The sequence below is a fragment of the Pithys albifrons genome, chromosome 21 (assembly GCF_047495875.1).
Source record: "Pithys albifrons albifrons isolate INPA30051 chromosome 21, PitAlb_v1, whole genome shotgun sequence".
NCBI lineage: Eukaryota > Metazoa > Chordata > Aves > Passeriformes > Thamnophilidae > Pithys > Pithys albifrons.
This window is the reverse complement of record NC_092478.1, coordinates 5928185-5943985: the sequence shown is the minus strand read 5'-3', so window position 1 is coordinate 5943985 and position 15801 is coordinate 5928185. Positions and strand designations below refer to the sequence as shown.

General features: G+C 42.4%; 1 protein-coding gene across 8 annotated transcripts in view; it reads right to left on the bottom strand.

Annotated features, from left to right (window-relative positions):
* Window positions 1-874: 874 nt before the first annotated feature.
* Window positions 875-15801, bottom strand: part of LYRM9 (LYR motif containing 9) — a 31073-nt gene continuing 16146 nt past the window's right edge. For 5 of the 8 annotated variants that reach the window (XM_071575342.1, XM_071575347.1, XM_071575341.1 and 2 more), the window contains 5 exons: window positions 12413-12461; window positions 4977-5116; window positions 4184-4276; window positions 2946-2994; window positions 875-961 (listed from right to left, as the gene is read on the bottom strand). In XM_071575342.1, the coding sequence (XP_071431443.1) occupies window positions 2977-2994; window positions 4184-4276; window positions 4977-5116; window positions 12413-12461 (300 nt within the window). In that variant the 3' untranslated portion in view covers window positions 875-961; window positions 2946-2976. Of the gene's footprint in view, window positions 962-2945; window positions 2995-4183; window positions 4277-4976; window positions 5117-5474; window positions 5552-12412; window positions 12462-13063; window positions 13084-15801 lie in introns of those variants that run through there. The other 3 variants (XM_071575340.1, XM_071575348.1, XM_071575345.1) reach the window with 3 other exon arrangements.

Genomic DNA, 15801 nt, shown 5'->3' with positions numbered 1-15801 from the left:
GTGACTGAAAATGGAAACATAGAAGCACCTGAGGTTGGTATTTTGTTCCTGATTGCCATGGGAGAACACAGAACAGCTGCCTGTGCCCATGTTCTTTCTCACAGTGGGCCCCGTTAGAGTCGCTGGCACAGCAGCACCTGAGCCAGGTGGAGATGTTGGGGAACAGGGAACGTTCTCAAGGCTCAGCAGGGCTGGGTGGCAAAGCTGCTCAAACAAAGGTGAAAAGAACTCTGGCCAGATTGCTCAGTGAGTGGTGCATTGGGCCAACTGCAGGATTAAATGACTTCTGAGCAGAAGTTTTCTGAATTAATAATTTTGGTCAAAACTATTGAAGCTCAGCCCAAACGCCCTCTCAGAATGCAGGTTCTCATCTACATCTGGGTTCATACAACATCTTAGGACTCAAGTTATGCTGTTGGAGAATGGAATTTGTATTTCTTGGAAACACAAAAGCCTCAACTTTGCAGCTGAATGACTTCAGCCCAGTCATTACAGAAACATGTCTGAGACTTTCACTATTACACTATTACAAGGAAGTAAATAGTTGTTTGCATCATTTCTCTTCACCATCAAAAAATTATTTGTATATTTACTAAAGTCATCTTTGCATTTAATCTCTATTAAAAGGTTTGCTATTTTGAAAACCAGATTAGATTTGTAGGGAAAAAAAACAATAAAAAACTGTCAGACATCTCTTCATGCCCTCCAGATGAATCACTACTATCAAAATATTTAGTTGTGATGTCTCTGCCACACGAACCATGTTCCCTCTCTGCACCCTACCAAGAATTGCATGTTCTACTACTTTCCAAAACCTAAAATCAACAGATCCTAGTCCTACCATATCAGTTACAACAATCTTACCTTTGTTCTGATGTTCTCAGATGGCACCTCAAGACATTTGGAGCTGCAGACATGTCACTGCTGCACCTTCCAGCTCCTTGGTGCTTTCCCTCTTGAACTAGCCATAGATTAAATAACAGGCAGGTAAGAGTGATTTAAACACATGCAATTATCCTATTTTGTGACTGAACAAAATATTATGTCTCACACTACCAAAAATCAGGCAATTAAAGCCACAGAGGGTTGTTGAACACTCTACATTTAAAGTTCAGGAAACCCCCATGTTTTCATTCACTGTTAATCCCACGATGTCTTATTAATTTCACTGTTGCAGTGATACAAAGTTCAGTGCATCTGCACACTGCAGACCAAATACACAGAATAGACCTGGAGTACAGCATGGGCACCTGTTTGCTGCTCTTGATCAGAACCAGCACATTCAGATAGCTACTATCAAAAGTACTTGGGCTTTTTCATTAGTGTTCAGTACCATACTGGATATTCCTTGTCAACTGCCAAGGTTGAAGCTTTCTGTGCTGTACCTTGCATCAAATTATTATGGATGTTTAAACCAAAATGTCTGTACTTTTAAAAAATGTACTTAAGTGGCTTTTCTCACACACAGAAACACCCACTCTGTTAAGAAACTCTATTACCTTCCTGCTTTACCTGAAATTAGTCAGAAGGCTGGACCCAGCATAACAGCTGAGTATCTTCTGATTCACATGACAGAAAAGGATTTGAGGAGCAGAAATAAGCAGGGTAGAGAGACGAGATGAAAACAAAGTTAAGGGTGTATAAGGTTGAAAGACATGGGAGTAGAGAGAGGAACAACACTGGCAACGGCAGAGGGAAGAATAAGAGGACAGAAATTCTTGGAGAGGAGGGTTTAGGGTTAGCACAGACAAAGGGAGTCTTTTGATACGGTATGAACCAGGATTTTGTTTCTTTCATGGCCGAATGAAAGAAAAAGACGACAGTGTGGAGCCTAACGGGGCTGCGGAGCCCCTGAGCTGAACTTTGGCAGGGGGAGAATTCCCCGCACTGTCCCGCACTTTGGGGACAGGAACAGGAACAGGGACAGGGAGAGGGATACGGCCACGGCGCTGCGCTCAGGTGCGCCCGCACCGCCACCTGCAGGCGGAGCTCGGAACTGCGGCCGGGAGCGCAGCGCGGTAACAGCGACCGATCCCCGACGTGGATTTGTTCAAGGTAACTGGGGCTCCGTTGGGTTCTCACCCAGGAAAACCTACTCTGGCAACGGAAAGGCGGGCTTTTTTTTGAAAAGGACATGGACTCCCATTTTTAAAGGACATTTATTAGGTGTTGCAAAGAGCTGTGAAGGCCTTTGAGCCGTACAGCATCGCACAGGCAGTGACTGCGGCACTCCGAGCACAGACCCGACCAAACACGGGCTGTTCTCAAGGCAGGTCAGAGATCAGTGACAGCCCCTGACTTTAATGAGACAGCCATTAGTTCAACCAGAGCAGAGTGAAGATGCGGCCACAGCACGGACAGGCAAGTGGAAAATGCTGTGGTTCAGGTTTCAGGAGAGGTGAAAATTCTCATGGCATGTTCTCTCAGCAGCCCAGGCTTTTGTGTTTGCTGTTGGATCAAACCCAGCCCTGTGCTCTGGTCATACCTCTGCTTCACTCTGAAAACACCTCTGGTCCTGACAGAGGATGATGTGACCTAACAGAGTGACAGCTGCCACCAGTGTCACACACACACAAGCTGAACTCCTCAGGCACTGAAATCCACGGTGACTGACACAGGGGAACCTTGTCACTAAAGACCCTGCATAAATGTGTATCACACACTGCTAGGGTTGATCCAGGCCTAACACTGTAATGGAATAAGTTACTCAAAGCTTACACATGTTTAGGCTTTAACTTAAAAGTCTATGATTACACAAGGCAATAGTTATAACCTTGACTGTGCCTTTTCATTTACAGACTTAAATAGCTTCAGAAATATTAATTTAGCTTCATGACATCCCAGTGAGATATAAATTATTGTATATATATTATCTAAGAGAAAACTTCAGACAGTAATTCTAATACAGCACTGGGCCTGACTGCAAGTCCTCTAAGGATGTTTACCAATGACCTTCTTGTCTTCATCCTTCCTCTTCTACTTCTGTCTTTTATACTGAAAAAAAAAGACCAAACAAATTTTTTTTGTGGGAAAGAGCACATAACTAAGTAACAGTTCATGCTGACAAGGATTTACAACTCTCTTCATGATCCACATATATATATATATCTTCACTTCCTTTAAGTTATTGGATTGACATTTCATAGGCTTTCCCTCTGCAATGTAAGACAATGCTCCTTGGCAGGCACTGAGTCTGCCCCTCCTCTCATACTGGTCCATTACCAGCTTTTCACAGAACCAGACTACAGCCTCTGTGGCTGAAGCACAACAAGCCTTTTCTCTTTCTTTCAGAATGAGTCTACAATTCTAATTGTAGGAGAATAAAATCAGATTCAGGTACAGTTATTGATGAGGCTGTAACTGCTGGGATTTGGCTACTGCTATAATTTCATAATCTGTGACTAATCTGTACTTGCTCCTGCAACAATTCTCATTTGGATTTCATGAACTGGCAGAGAGAAGGACTTAACAGTCACTTAGTAAATTAAATCACAGATATTTAGAGCAAGTTGAACTTTTGACTTCTTTCCTTATACTCAATGTATCACACTCCCCAGCCAGACTCAAATCCCAGGAAGCACAGGTGACTCTCAGCTGTCTAACATAAAAAATCCCCATTCTTTTATCTGACACACCAGTCTGAGTGGTATCTTCCCGTGCTGTGACAGCACAGGGGCAGATCCACCTGGTGAGAACTGTGGCACAGGGGAGCCCAGCACCACAGCTTTGCCCCTGATCTCTGCAGCCATGGGCAAGACCTGAGAACAACAATAGTTCTGAAAGTTTATATAAAGTGCCTAAGAGGAGTGATTCTGTTGGGAAAGCAGATGATGCATATCAAATTGTGGCTTGCAAAATGCTGTATTTTTTCACCTATAATAAGGTTATATTAGCCACCACTGCTGAAATTTAATAGAATTATGGAAACAAAGACTCACACAGAGATCAACTTGAATTGCTATTGATTCTGAAAGAAACAAACTTTAGTTTATACTGAGGAAGAGAATTTTTAAACAAAAACTGTCACAATCACGGATCTCTCATGGTTGGCTATTTCCTTCCAATCAGACATTTCGACATCCAGGACAACACAAAAATTGCCTGTTCTGAACTTGCTTTCCAACCTTTTCTTCTTTATTCTGAACTGAAGGAAACCAAAACACACACAATCTGATGAACTTACTTTATCCATCACCCAGTCAGCATCTTCAATGGCTCTTTTAATGATCTGCTGGATTCGCTCAGGGTCGTCTTCATCAGCATGAACTTTGAAACTCTGCAATGTTCCAAGAGTCACATGGAACAGGCAACACAATAGTTGTCAAAATAAGGATTGCTTTTCATTCTCAGAAAAATATTTCATGCAAATAAACTGTTGGTCTGAAAAGGTACAGATACACATTGTAGCACCTGGCCGTGCTATTTCTGTAACAAAACTTGTCATACGGAATTTCTTGTACTTTACTCCATTCATACATCACCAACAAAAAACCCAGACAACTTCAGTTCACAACAAGAATTGAAATTATCTGGTATGTTAAAACTGGAAAGACACAGGAGAACAGGCATGATCAAAGGCAGGAAATCACTTCCATATGAAGTATGGAATATGAACAGTCAGATCAGATTTACCCAGCCAGGGAGAGATAGCTATATTAAAAAATGACTGACAAGGAACCAGTAAGTTTGGCCACAAAAGCTGTGTTTGTGTAGTAAGGAACGATTGCTCACTCTCTTGACTAACAAAAGAATTGGAGATGAAAGCCAAGAAAAAAAGGTTTCAGAAGCAAACAAAAAGAAATGCTCCTTCACATACTCCCGCTACAACCCTTCAAATCCACTAATGTCTCAAGCTTGCAGAAGAAAAGCTTTTTAAGTGCAAGGAGTTATAAATTGGCCCACACAGCAGGAGGAGAAAACCAAACTAAAAAAATAACAACCCTCAGTGAATTCCACCAACAGAATGTGCTTCTCACCTGCCTGATGGCGTGTCTGTAGTGCTGACGGATGTTCTCCTCAGGCAGGTGTTTGCAGCAGCGGAGCAGGTACCGGTAGAGCTGCACCGAGCTCTGCACCAGCTCAGCATTGGGCAGGGGGGGCATGGCCAGGCCTTTACCTGTTGAAAACAAACACAAATCAAAACAACTGATGAATTGTATTGAAAAACACAGAAAATAAAAGTGTAAAGTAATATCAAACAATGAAAACAGGGTTAGTGAATTGAGGTTCAGCAGCACAACCTGCAGAAACTTTAGAAGAAACTGCAGTGTGAAATGAATCAGAACTTGGTGAGCTTATGGACAGATGGGGGTTGGTTGTCATGGATTATTAAAACACAAAGTGTGGAGCTAGTGCAATCAGATCACTTTGTGATGGGAACAGTAACATGTATCACAACATTTTACAAACAGACCCCCAGTGTCATTTTCTGTAGGTACCCAAAGCCCAATCACAGCCCACAGGGAGTTTCCTACTTGCTAAGCCAAGATCCTTCGAGTCCTTCCGATGCTTTCCTTGAGCAACCCTAAGAGTTCATCCACATGGCGACTTTCTAGAATGAAGATACTTGTAATTGCTTCAAATGATGCCAGAATTCAACAGTATTCCCTACTATAGACCTTCTGGCAAGAACTTCAAGGCTTCAGCTTGCAATAACATAGATAAGTAAAGGAGAAGACAGGAAAAAACATTGACAGGTTTGAAATTTTCCAAATTTTTTGGTAACAGAAAAAGAACAAATCTACTAAGTTTCTCCTCCATACTATACTTAAATATTGAAAGGATAAGTTCATCCAAGCTCTATAAAGTGCTAATCAAAGACTGTAAATGCCTTGTCATTTAACAGATGGTTGCCATCTGCAGAGAACTAAATTAACATTTGGAAAAAAGCACTTTTATATCATTCCTTTTAAGAATAAAGATAATAAATAAGCAACTGAATAATAAAGTAGGTGCGTGGCATGATTTAGTACCTATTATGATACTTACTTATTATTTGGAATACTTTTTTCCTTTTTCTTAAGTAATTTAAGTTCTTCAGCCAAATTTATTTCAGAGTAGAACACCACACTATCACATGCCTGGGCTGTGTATTTGCACAGACTAGATCTTGTTGCAGTGGGTAAAATCTCCTCATTATGCACCTATAAATACCCATTGTAATGCTGTATGTACCAATGCAATCTGTATTTTCAGTAAATCAAAATTCCATGTCTAACTAAGTAGATATCAATTAGCAGAGCTCTGCTGGCTTACAGTAGCAGAGGCCACTGAAAAGCTTTAATATTTTAGTCACAACAAGTAGGATTCTTCTGTGTGAAGCAAAGAACTCTATGACAAACACACAGAATGACTTCTGCTGAGGGATGGCCCTCGACAACGTTGCTTTGCTCATGGCAAAGACACACAGCAGAGTCACATCTGAGCACCTCAGTGTGGGGTTTGTCTGGAAGCTGCCGAAGGGCTGTGTGAACTCAAGGTGATGTTGATTTTCTGAATCAAAACTAACATTCTGTAACAGGAGCAGGAGCTGTCCCAGGGGCAGGACTCCTTGTCCACAGCAAAGGTGTGAGAGCTGTGCACTGTGAGTGTTATTAGCTGCACAGGAGCGTGAGCATCCCCTTGTGGGGCTCTGCCGTGGATGGCACTGCGGATACACCCAGAGCTCGTGAAACACTTTCTGCCACCAGGAACGTACAAGGCAGAGCAATGATAAGTCACTGGCTGAGGCAGGAGGAGGTGGATGAGCTGACCAGGTGTGCTGGGAGCAGGGAGGAGGTGACAGGAGCCTGTCTCTATGCAGACTAAGGGAGCACAGACTCCAGCTCCCCATGGCTCAGCAGCTGGCACAACGAGCTTTGCAACACCAGCTCTTTAAGGACCTGCAGAAACTTGGTGAGTCACAGCCAATGGGTGTTGTGGAAGCCCCTAAGGAAGGCTCTGATGACACTTCAGAAAAAGCTTTTCTAGCCTGTAAGGGAGACTGTCTCAAGGAAGCACTTATCAGAGTGACTGTCTCCTGAGCCACTGATGCAAATTATCAAAACTAAGATATACAGTGGGGTTCATAGGCAGAAACCTTTGAAGAACACATGTCAGAATCCCTTTCCCGCTCATTCATACTCACATCTTCCTTTACATCTGAAACGGGTTCTGTGAAGTTCATTTGTGACTTCTCAAAATCACTTTCCCAAAGTACCAGTGTGCACCAGTCCCTGAGGGCTGAATGATGTGCCAGCAAAGCTCCCTCACCCCGAGGAGTCAGACCCACCTACACCCAACCACTGCTTTCTGCACTTGGAGCTTTGTGGGGTGTGTCTGCTCTGGAATACTTGAGATGCACTACCAGGAAAGTGTGAGAAATGAGGTAAGACTCCACAATGACCCCTCCAGAGAATTATTCACAGCCAGAATATGGTTTCCATTAGCTTTCATGAACAATTAGCAAACCATTCTTCCATCGTGAGGGCAAGGAGTTGGCTCTGTGCTGCTGCTGCTGCAATCTTCTCATTCTGCTTGTTTGATTCCAGTTCTTTTTATCCTTATCTTTTTAATAAAAGCCATTTGGCCTCACACACTACAGGAATTGGATACTGTTAAAAAAAAAACAAAACACCTGCATGTAGGATAGAAAGATACTACAAAAACTGAGAAATCCAGACCAAGAGTTGACTTTTCAAAATGGCTTCAGTCTGCCTAGTTTAAGGCTCACTCACTTTCAAAGCACACAAGATGTGCTAATTGTGGTTTATCTAAAAAGTTCAGCTTAGAATAATAGATCAGAATAACCCCAGGTTTCAACATGCTCATCTTTTGTTTTCTTCCAATGTTTTTTTTCTCTAAAATACCATTTTCTCTTTGCAATGAAACCTATGCTGGGTATCAGCTCCATGCATTTCTGGTTTGGATTCATTTCACTTTGCCACTCAAGTATAGGAGTTGCCTACATGCCCAGTAGTCAGCATAGAGATCCTTGCATTCCCCTCCAAGCAGCAGAAAGATAAGCAACTCCAAAACATGACTCATAACATACAGACTGAATTACTCTCTGCCCTTCTCTCCATGAAACATGGAGCAGCAAAACTAGATCCTGCAGTTACAAGCCTAAATTAGGCAGGATGATGCCAAGTCTGTGTCCTAGTTTGAAAATAGAAATGTAATCATAGAATGGTTTGGCTTGGAAAGGACCTTTAAAGTGGGTAGTTGAAAGTAATGTAGATTAATAATGATAAGACAAAAATGGACCCATTCCATAATCCAGAGTGTAGACAAAGTTGGGATCTGAATACTAAATCTCAAATTAAGCTTGCCTAAAATAAATATATATGAGAAACATCAAAATTTCCTTTTCCAAAAACAAAAAGCATTTATGGAATGGAAAAAATCGCTCCAGTGCTAAGTCCTGCTGCTTCAAATGACAAAGCCACATCCACATTAGAGACGTGAGGTGGAGAGATCCCTTGTGGAAGTGACAGGGAACTACCAGCACCACCAGGACTCACCAACATGTAAGCAGTGCTCCAAGTGAGCAGAATCCAAAGCCCATCTGTGCACCTGGGGGTAAGTTAACCACTCACTCCACTCTGTGGCACAATAAAATATGTCCATACTCAACTCTGAACCTGGTGCAAATTAGAACTGGGCATAGGGTTCAACTGGTTACTTGCCCAGAACAGGGTTTTTATCATCCAATACATAAATCTGAAATATGTAGTTGGATTCAAGTTGATCTGCACCTAAATGTAACTTTACACACTTTGGGCTAGATCCTTTGCTGGTCAGAATTGGTATAGTTCCACTGACCCTAAGAACCTGACCCTGTATTTCACATATTCCCACTAAATACTGTGAATTCAATACAGATCCCAAAATACACTTTGGGACTAGAGACAATTTGTGGAGTTGTTTCTAGACTTGGATGTGTAAACTCATCATATGTCACTGTGCTCTAATTAAACCTAAGTGGTCCAATAGATTTCCTGTCACAAACACAAAGATCCCTCGTGTGCTGGGACTGCCCAGGACAGTTTGCTCCAGCACAAAGAAAAGCAGCTCTGGGAGACAGCAAGGAACCAGCCACAGAAACACATGAATATGGAAAGATTCAACAGATCAATGGAATTGAAAATGTTGTTTCACCATAGATAATTAGGAATTTTCCACTGCAGTAATTTTTCCTAGGAAAATGATGAGCTGTTGAATCCAAATCACCTGACAAATACATTTGCACCAATGAACTTTTGGAGAAAAAAAATCCTTCACCTTCCCATAAGTATTGGACTTTCTAAAGATTTGAAGATAAAAATTTTCATCATGTCTATTACCAATCCTAAACTGTATGAGCTCCCATACTCAAATTAAAACAAACAAAAAAAATATCCTGAGTTCTGACAGATTCACAGCTCCAAAAATGATACAAATGCTGTGACACAGACAAGCTTCTCAGGGAAGTTTATCACCAAAGATCTATGTTTTTCTGCGTGTAACTTCAGTCTTTGCAATATCAAGGAAAACTTCACAGTTATTTTGGTAAAATGGCTGTTAATTAAGAAATGATCTCATGACCTGCCCCACTGTGAAGTTCTGGGATATCGGGGTCCTGCATGAGCACCCCACACCAGAAACTCGATCCTGACAACAGGTAAGGCCACACTCTGCCCTTGTACACCCCAATGCACTGGAGAATTTGCACAGTTACTACTGTAATTTGCCCCTTTCTTGACACAATGAAGCACTGTAAGAATCTGTACTGTTGCCTTTTGTTCTAAAAACATCCCCCCTCGAATCCCACAAATGTTACCATTTTTATCTGCCAAGCAAAAAACGCTCGACCTCACAAAATCTGGCTATAATCCTGACTAATAATGTAAATCTCCTTCTGATAACTTAAATATCATGCCCAGCACAACAAACAAACTATCTAAACCAAGAACTGTTGAGTCAGAAATAAAATAATCCGCTAATTGTGCTTTTCTGGAAGGGATGACTGTATAACGTCCTAATCAGAAGGCTGAAATCACATTTGCATTTAGATAAAGCCCTGTTCAAAAAGGGACAAATATAAAAGGAGACACTGAGACCATTGTGGCATTTCTCTGCATTGCATAATCATTTACATTCCTGATAATGATATTCAGATAGTGAAGCAAAGGCTGACCAAAGCCAATTAATCTTCACTCTGCATTGGCAATTGACCCCGTGCACAGCTGAACCTCAGTGATGCAAAGATGACACTATGTCATTGCTCTTAGGTTATTTTTTTTCTGCTATTGTGACTGTTTTTTAAGCAAATCCCCACAGTTCAACACTTAGAATCTTAATCCCTCCAGACCAGTTAAACAGCCACCAAAGCTGGGCTCTAGAGACTGGAAGAGTTAATTAAACTGCAAGAGTTACCTGAGCTGTTATATTCACAGGTTGGCTTCCCCTTCCCTCTCTTCCTCCCATATAAAGGCTGGAGATGTGTTTTAATACTTTAAAGCATTAAACCTTCAAAAGCCTAACCCAGGAATTTATGATTCCCTATCCCAGTCACACCTCATGATCTCAGGAAAGTAATAATCAAACCATCAAAATAAGAATGAAATTGGAAGCCTCTTGAAACCTTTTTAACCACAAAACATCCTGGTTTATGTTTTGACATGAGTCCAGGAAGACACCCAAGTGAACTGCCGCTGCCCACAAGGATTGTTACTCTCTGGTCAGATCCATCCTCCCTTCCAGGTTTCCCAGCTTTTAAGTGCAGTAAAGGCCTGTGCCCCCATGCTCTGCCTGCCTGCAGCACACACAGACCTCCCCACTCTCAGGGACCCAACAGCCCTCCCTGGCTGTGGTGCTGCCACATCTTCCCTCATTCTCCAGTAGGTCACGGAGCATCTGGAGCGTCCCGGGCAGCACGATGGGCTGTGCTGCCCCAGGCAAACCAGCCACTTGGTCACATCCACTCAGAGCCTCTGAACAGCCCTGGGCAAGGCCTGCCCTGCAGTTCCACCCCCCTCGTGTGTGGGTGAGCACATACAATGCTGCAGTCACTTCCCCATAACCACATCTCTCCGGCATGCTGGGCTTTTATTAAGATCTGCTGGTTTGATGTGATTGCTTCTGACGAGCTGTGGCCGGTCATTGTTGTGGATTTTGTCCTTTCTAAATACAATCTGCAAAGTCCCATTGCCTGAGTGATGATAGCCAGTCCTGTTCCGTTCCCTTCTATTTCTGTTCTCCCCTTTATGCTTTGCTGGATGCATGAGCCACAAGCAGTGTCAGGTGACAGTGCCAGGGCAGCACAATTTGGGGGCACAGCCCTGCAGTTTAAAGTTTGCCTTACATGATATTCAGAGCACACAGAAGATCAAGAATTGGTCAATGAAAGGTCCCAAAGATCTGTTTGTTGACAAGGAATCACCACTGCTTGGACACCCTTCACATAGTTCTGCACCATCAGGATCAGGCCTAATGCTATTCAACACTCACAAGTTGCCTCCCAGCAAATATAAAATTGTAACTGGTAAAACTTGAGGATGACAAAGATTGCTTGAGCTGGGCATAACGACCACTGGAATAAATTAACCAAAGCCACAGGACAGATGTCTTACCTTACACCCTGGTTTGGTGTCACACTGCAGAGACATGCAATACATCAAACTGCAAGTAAAACACTGAGGCTCTTGCAATTCAATACCAGTGAGGAAACATTCTGCCCACACTGAGGCCAGATTACCCTGTTCTGGATAATTAATAAGCATGCTCAGGCTAATTAGAATAATATTCTTTGGAGCACGCTTACTAGTGGGAGGACAGGAATCTCCCTCATTTACATGCAAACCAAAGTTCTCTACATTTTTCCCCTGACAATGACTTCTGGATTAAAGAAAATTCTGAAAGGCACAGTCTCAAAAGACCTTTATCTTCCCAGCTGTGAATTGCTCAGTTCAACTGCTGTCAACAGGAATTTTTTCTCAGTGGTCTCATCTGTAAGTAAGTACCTTTGGGATCATGCCTGAATAAGAATTGAGTTATATCCTGGTGCCATAAACTTTACACCAAAACTGCCTTCATTCCTTCCTTTCTTGTAAATATTGTGTTTTGAAATGTTCCAGTGCTCAGTTTCAGTTTAGGAATCATGGTTCTCCCTACTGCTTTATGCCAGTTAGTGCAACAACTTTCTGGCTGGGCTTATATCACATTCTAAAACTTCCAGTTGGGCATAAAACAAATTACCACAACTTTTGTTGGAGATAACCAGTTGACAGCATAAGGTGTGGAAGTGCCTTTGAAGGGCACAAACACCTTGTCTGATTAACGAACACACTGATTCCATGGATCAGACAAGTATGGGAAGAACAGTAAGTCTTACATAAGGTTTTGTCAGGGTTTCTCACTCAGTTCAGGAAGGATTGAAACTGGTTTATTTTACCTTTATGCTTGAAGACAGGCTCATTTTGCTCACAGAATCCAACTTTATCCTTTAAAAAAAAAATGAAGAGAGGGTAAAACAAGCAGCTGTCAGTGCAGAAAGGGCTCTGCTTAGGTAAGTACAAGAGTTCAATAGGACAAAGTCATGTGAAGGTGGAGAGTCAGAATTTAAAACAGGAAAAGAAGTGACTGTGATGCACACTGTTGACTAAAGTTTAATAAAAAATATTGGGTTTTTAAACCAAAAATGCCTAACATATACCTCTGAACCCTCCTTTAGTGCAAACATCACACCCTGCCTACACGGGAATAAACCCTGTCCAGTGTGACCTCTCCTTTTACTGTTCCCCCAGCACATCTCTTCCAGCCTTAACTGTGCACACAGTCCCTGGACTAGTGATGATGAGACTTGTGCCATGCTCAAGTATCTGCAGGAGATATCGCCCTGGAATTGTCCTTCCCAGTTCACATTACCCTTCACAGTAGCTTCAGGAACAATTTGCTGTCTCATTATTCCAAATGCACACCTACCAAAATTTAGCATCTTCTAATCCTTCACTCTCAATCATAATAACAATCTGAGCCAGCCCCCTCCTTGGCATAAGCCCTGTCTGTGGTTTAAAACAATAAACCATGGATGAATTTCACCCACCAGATCTTGAGCAAAATCCATGTTGTTCCTGTGAGCAATGTTTATAAGCAGCAGTATTACAGGACATGTAAGTCTGGGAGCCTTTAGCCTCTTAGGGGGATTGTAACTTGCCCAGCTCCCTAATCAGGGATTGTTCCCATACCAACAGCTAATCAGGGGCAGAGCTCACCATGTCTTAGGGACATTGCCGAGGTCTTAAAGCCATAGCTCAAGTTTTCCCAAAAACTTCACTTTAAGTCTCCATGGCCTAGTCTAGCTCAAGGAAAAAGAAGACACATTTTTCATACAAAAAACAAAGGAAAAGTCTGGCTAGCAACACAACAACCTATTGCTAATATACAACCCCCGCTCCCCCCCCAACTCTACAGGATGTTTGTTTTTGGCAGTACAGGACTTGCTTTTAATTGATTACACACAACACACCAACTCTATTGAGTACCTAAACTAATTTACAGCTCTGGCAGAGAGGAAGTTAAGGGGGGAAAATTTGTTTCACTGTGTATAGAGTTACATTCAAACCACGCTCCCTCTTGATCCCAGTGTCCAGCTTGGAGCTCTTGCTGTAACAGATCAAACCAAATGTGCTGCACAAGCAGAAAGACAACCCAGGGCTCCTTGATCTCCAAGAGACAAAAAATAGCTGAGAAAAGAAACTGTGCTCCAGAAAATCAAGCAGCTTGTGCAAAGTCACGCCGTGGCAGAGCTGGGAACAGGAACCTTCCAGTTCTCAAACTACCACCTCACAGCAGGAATCATGCTGCTGATTCTGCCTTACAGTGACTCACCATTGCATCCAAAAGCAATCCTCTGGTTCTTCAGAACCCATGTCTTATTTCAGCTGACTGAGGTTCCATATCCTCTCTACATATGAATTTTTGTTAATGATCATTCTACATTTTTGGCTCTGACTGAAAGGCTCTGGGATTACTAAAATATTTTCTTTGTTTCTAAAGTATTGGACATTGATACAGAATGCAGAGGATTCTTTTCCCTTTGCAGCTCATTTATCAACACTCATCTGAAAGAACAAGTGTGGAAGGGCAGTTCTGAGTGGCAAAAGCACTTCATGGAAAAGGAGCTGCCTTAAGTTTCACCCATGATTCAGATTTGTTTACATTTGGTGAAACCTCAGGAAAAGGGGGATAAAAGCTTTGGTTCAATTGAAGTCATGTTGTTAACCCCCAGTGCTAATAATTAACTCAATTATGCTGAATTAATTTGATGTAATTACTGGTGATGGTGCAAAGACAGTGGCCCAGAGAAAGTTTGAGAGACAGGAGGAACAGAAGTCTTAACAATACAAAATACCCCATGAATAGCATCTTTTTTTTTCTTTGCCAGAATGAGTCAAAGACACAAAATGAGTTCATTACAGTCATCTGGCTTCACTCAACCCTCCAAATTACCCCAGTACCCAGATAAATAGCTGTGAAATCCAGCAAGTGCACTAGAATTAGAGCAGGCCCTGATGAATTTGACACAGCACTCAACACCAGTGTCTGTCCCCATCCTATTATCTAAACAATGCAGATTTAATAATATATTTAAGAGATCCACAATGCATTTCTTTTAACTGAAGACATTAATTAAGAACATTTTCCTGTTGTAGTGTTGTCAGTTGGGTGATTTTTTGAGGAACAATCTGGAGGATGCTTATGGAATCCTTTCATTTGATCTGCAGTTTTTATCTAGTATTTTCAGACTTACCCATTTCAAAACAAACAAACAACTATAAAAACAAAACATCTACCTTTCTCCTACCCTGTTTAATTTTTCTGTGATTTGCTTTGAAAAAATGTAACAGAAATGCTTTCCTTGCTATGAAAACACACACATTTAACTAAGGAGTTTTGAATGCTTATATACAAAAATAAAGTCATCAGGGACAAAAATCAGATGTGGTTGTCTTAAGTCTTGGGAAGTGGATTAAACAACAGTGAACTATTAGAATCATAGAATGGATTGGGTTGGAAAAGACCTCCGAGATCATCAAGTCCAACCCTTGGTCCAACTCCAGTCCCTTTACCAGATCATGGCACTCAGGGCCACGGCCAAGCTCAGTTTAAAAACCTCCAGGGATGGGGAATCCACCCCCTCTCTGGGCAGCCCATTCCAATGCCTGAGCACTCTCTCTGCAAAGAATTTTTTTCTGATCTCCAACTTCAATTTCCCCTGGCAGAGCTTGAGCCCATCGTGCCCCCTTGTCCTATTGCTGAGTGCCTGGGAGAAGAGACCAACCCCCACCTGGCCAGAACTTCCCTTCAGGGAGTTCTAGACAGTGCTGAGGTCACCCCTGAGCCTCCTCTTCTCCAGGCTAAACACCCCCAGCTCCCTCAGACTCTGTGCAAATTAATGCTTGAAGAATCTCTACAGGACTGTGCCCTCCTCCTCCCTGGAGGGAGCTCACCCTGTCACACGGCCCCAAGGGGCAAGTGAGGTGATGCCTTTACCAGCCCCAGCACAGACCCCCCCACGCTGCACGTGGGCCCACAAGGCCTGGGGTAAATCCTTCCTTGCCTTGTTTCCATCCAGCTGCACCATGTGGACAGATTTAGCACCACGGTTGTTATTTGCCTGTTGTAAAGACTTTTAACAACTGACAGCATCACTATATTTAATGTTTTACAGTCCTGAAGGACCAATGACATCAACCATGGAGACCTGGGTGCCTCAGCACTCTGACTTCCATCTGAAATGCTGCTTGACTTACGCCTGTCATAATGCTCTAAATGCACAAG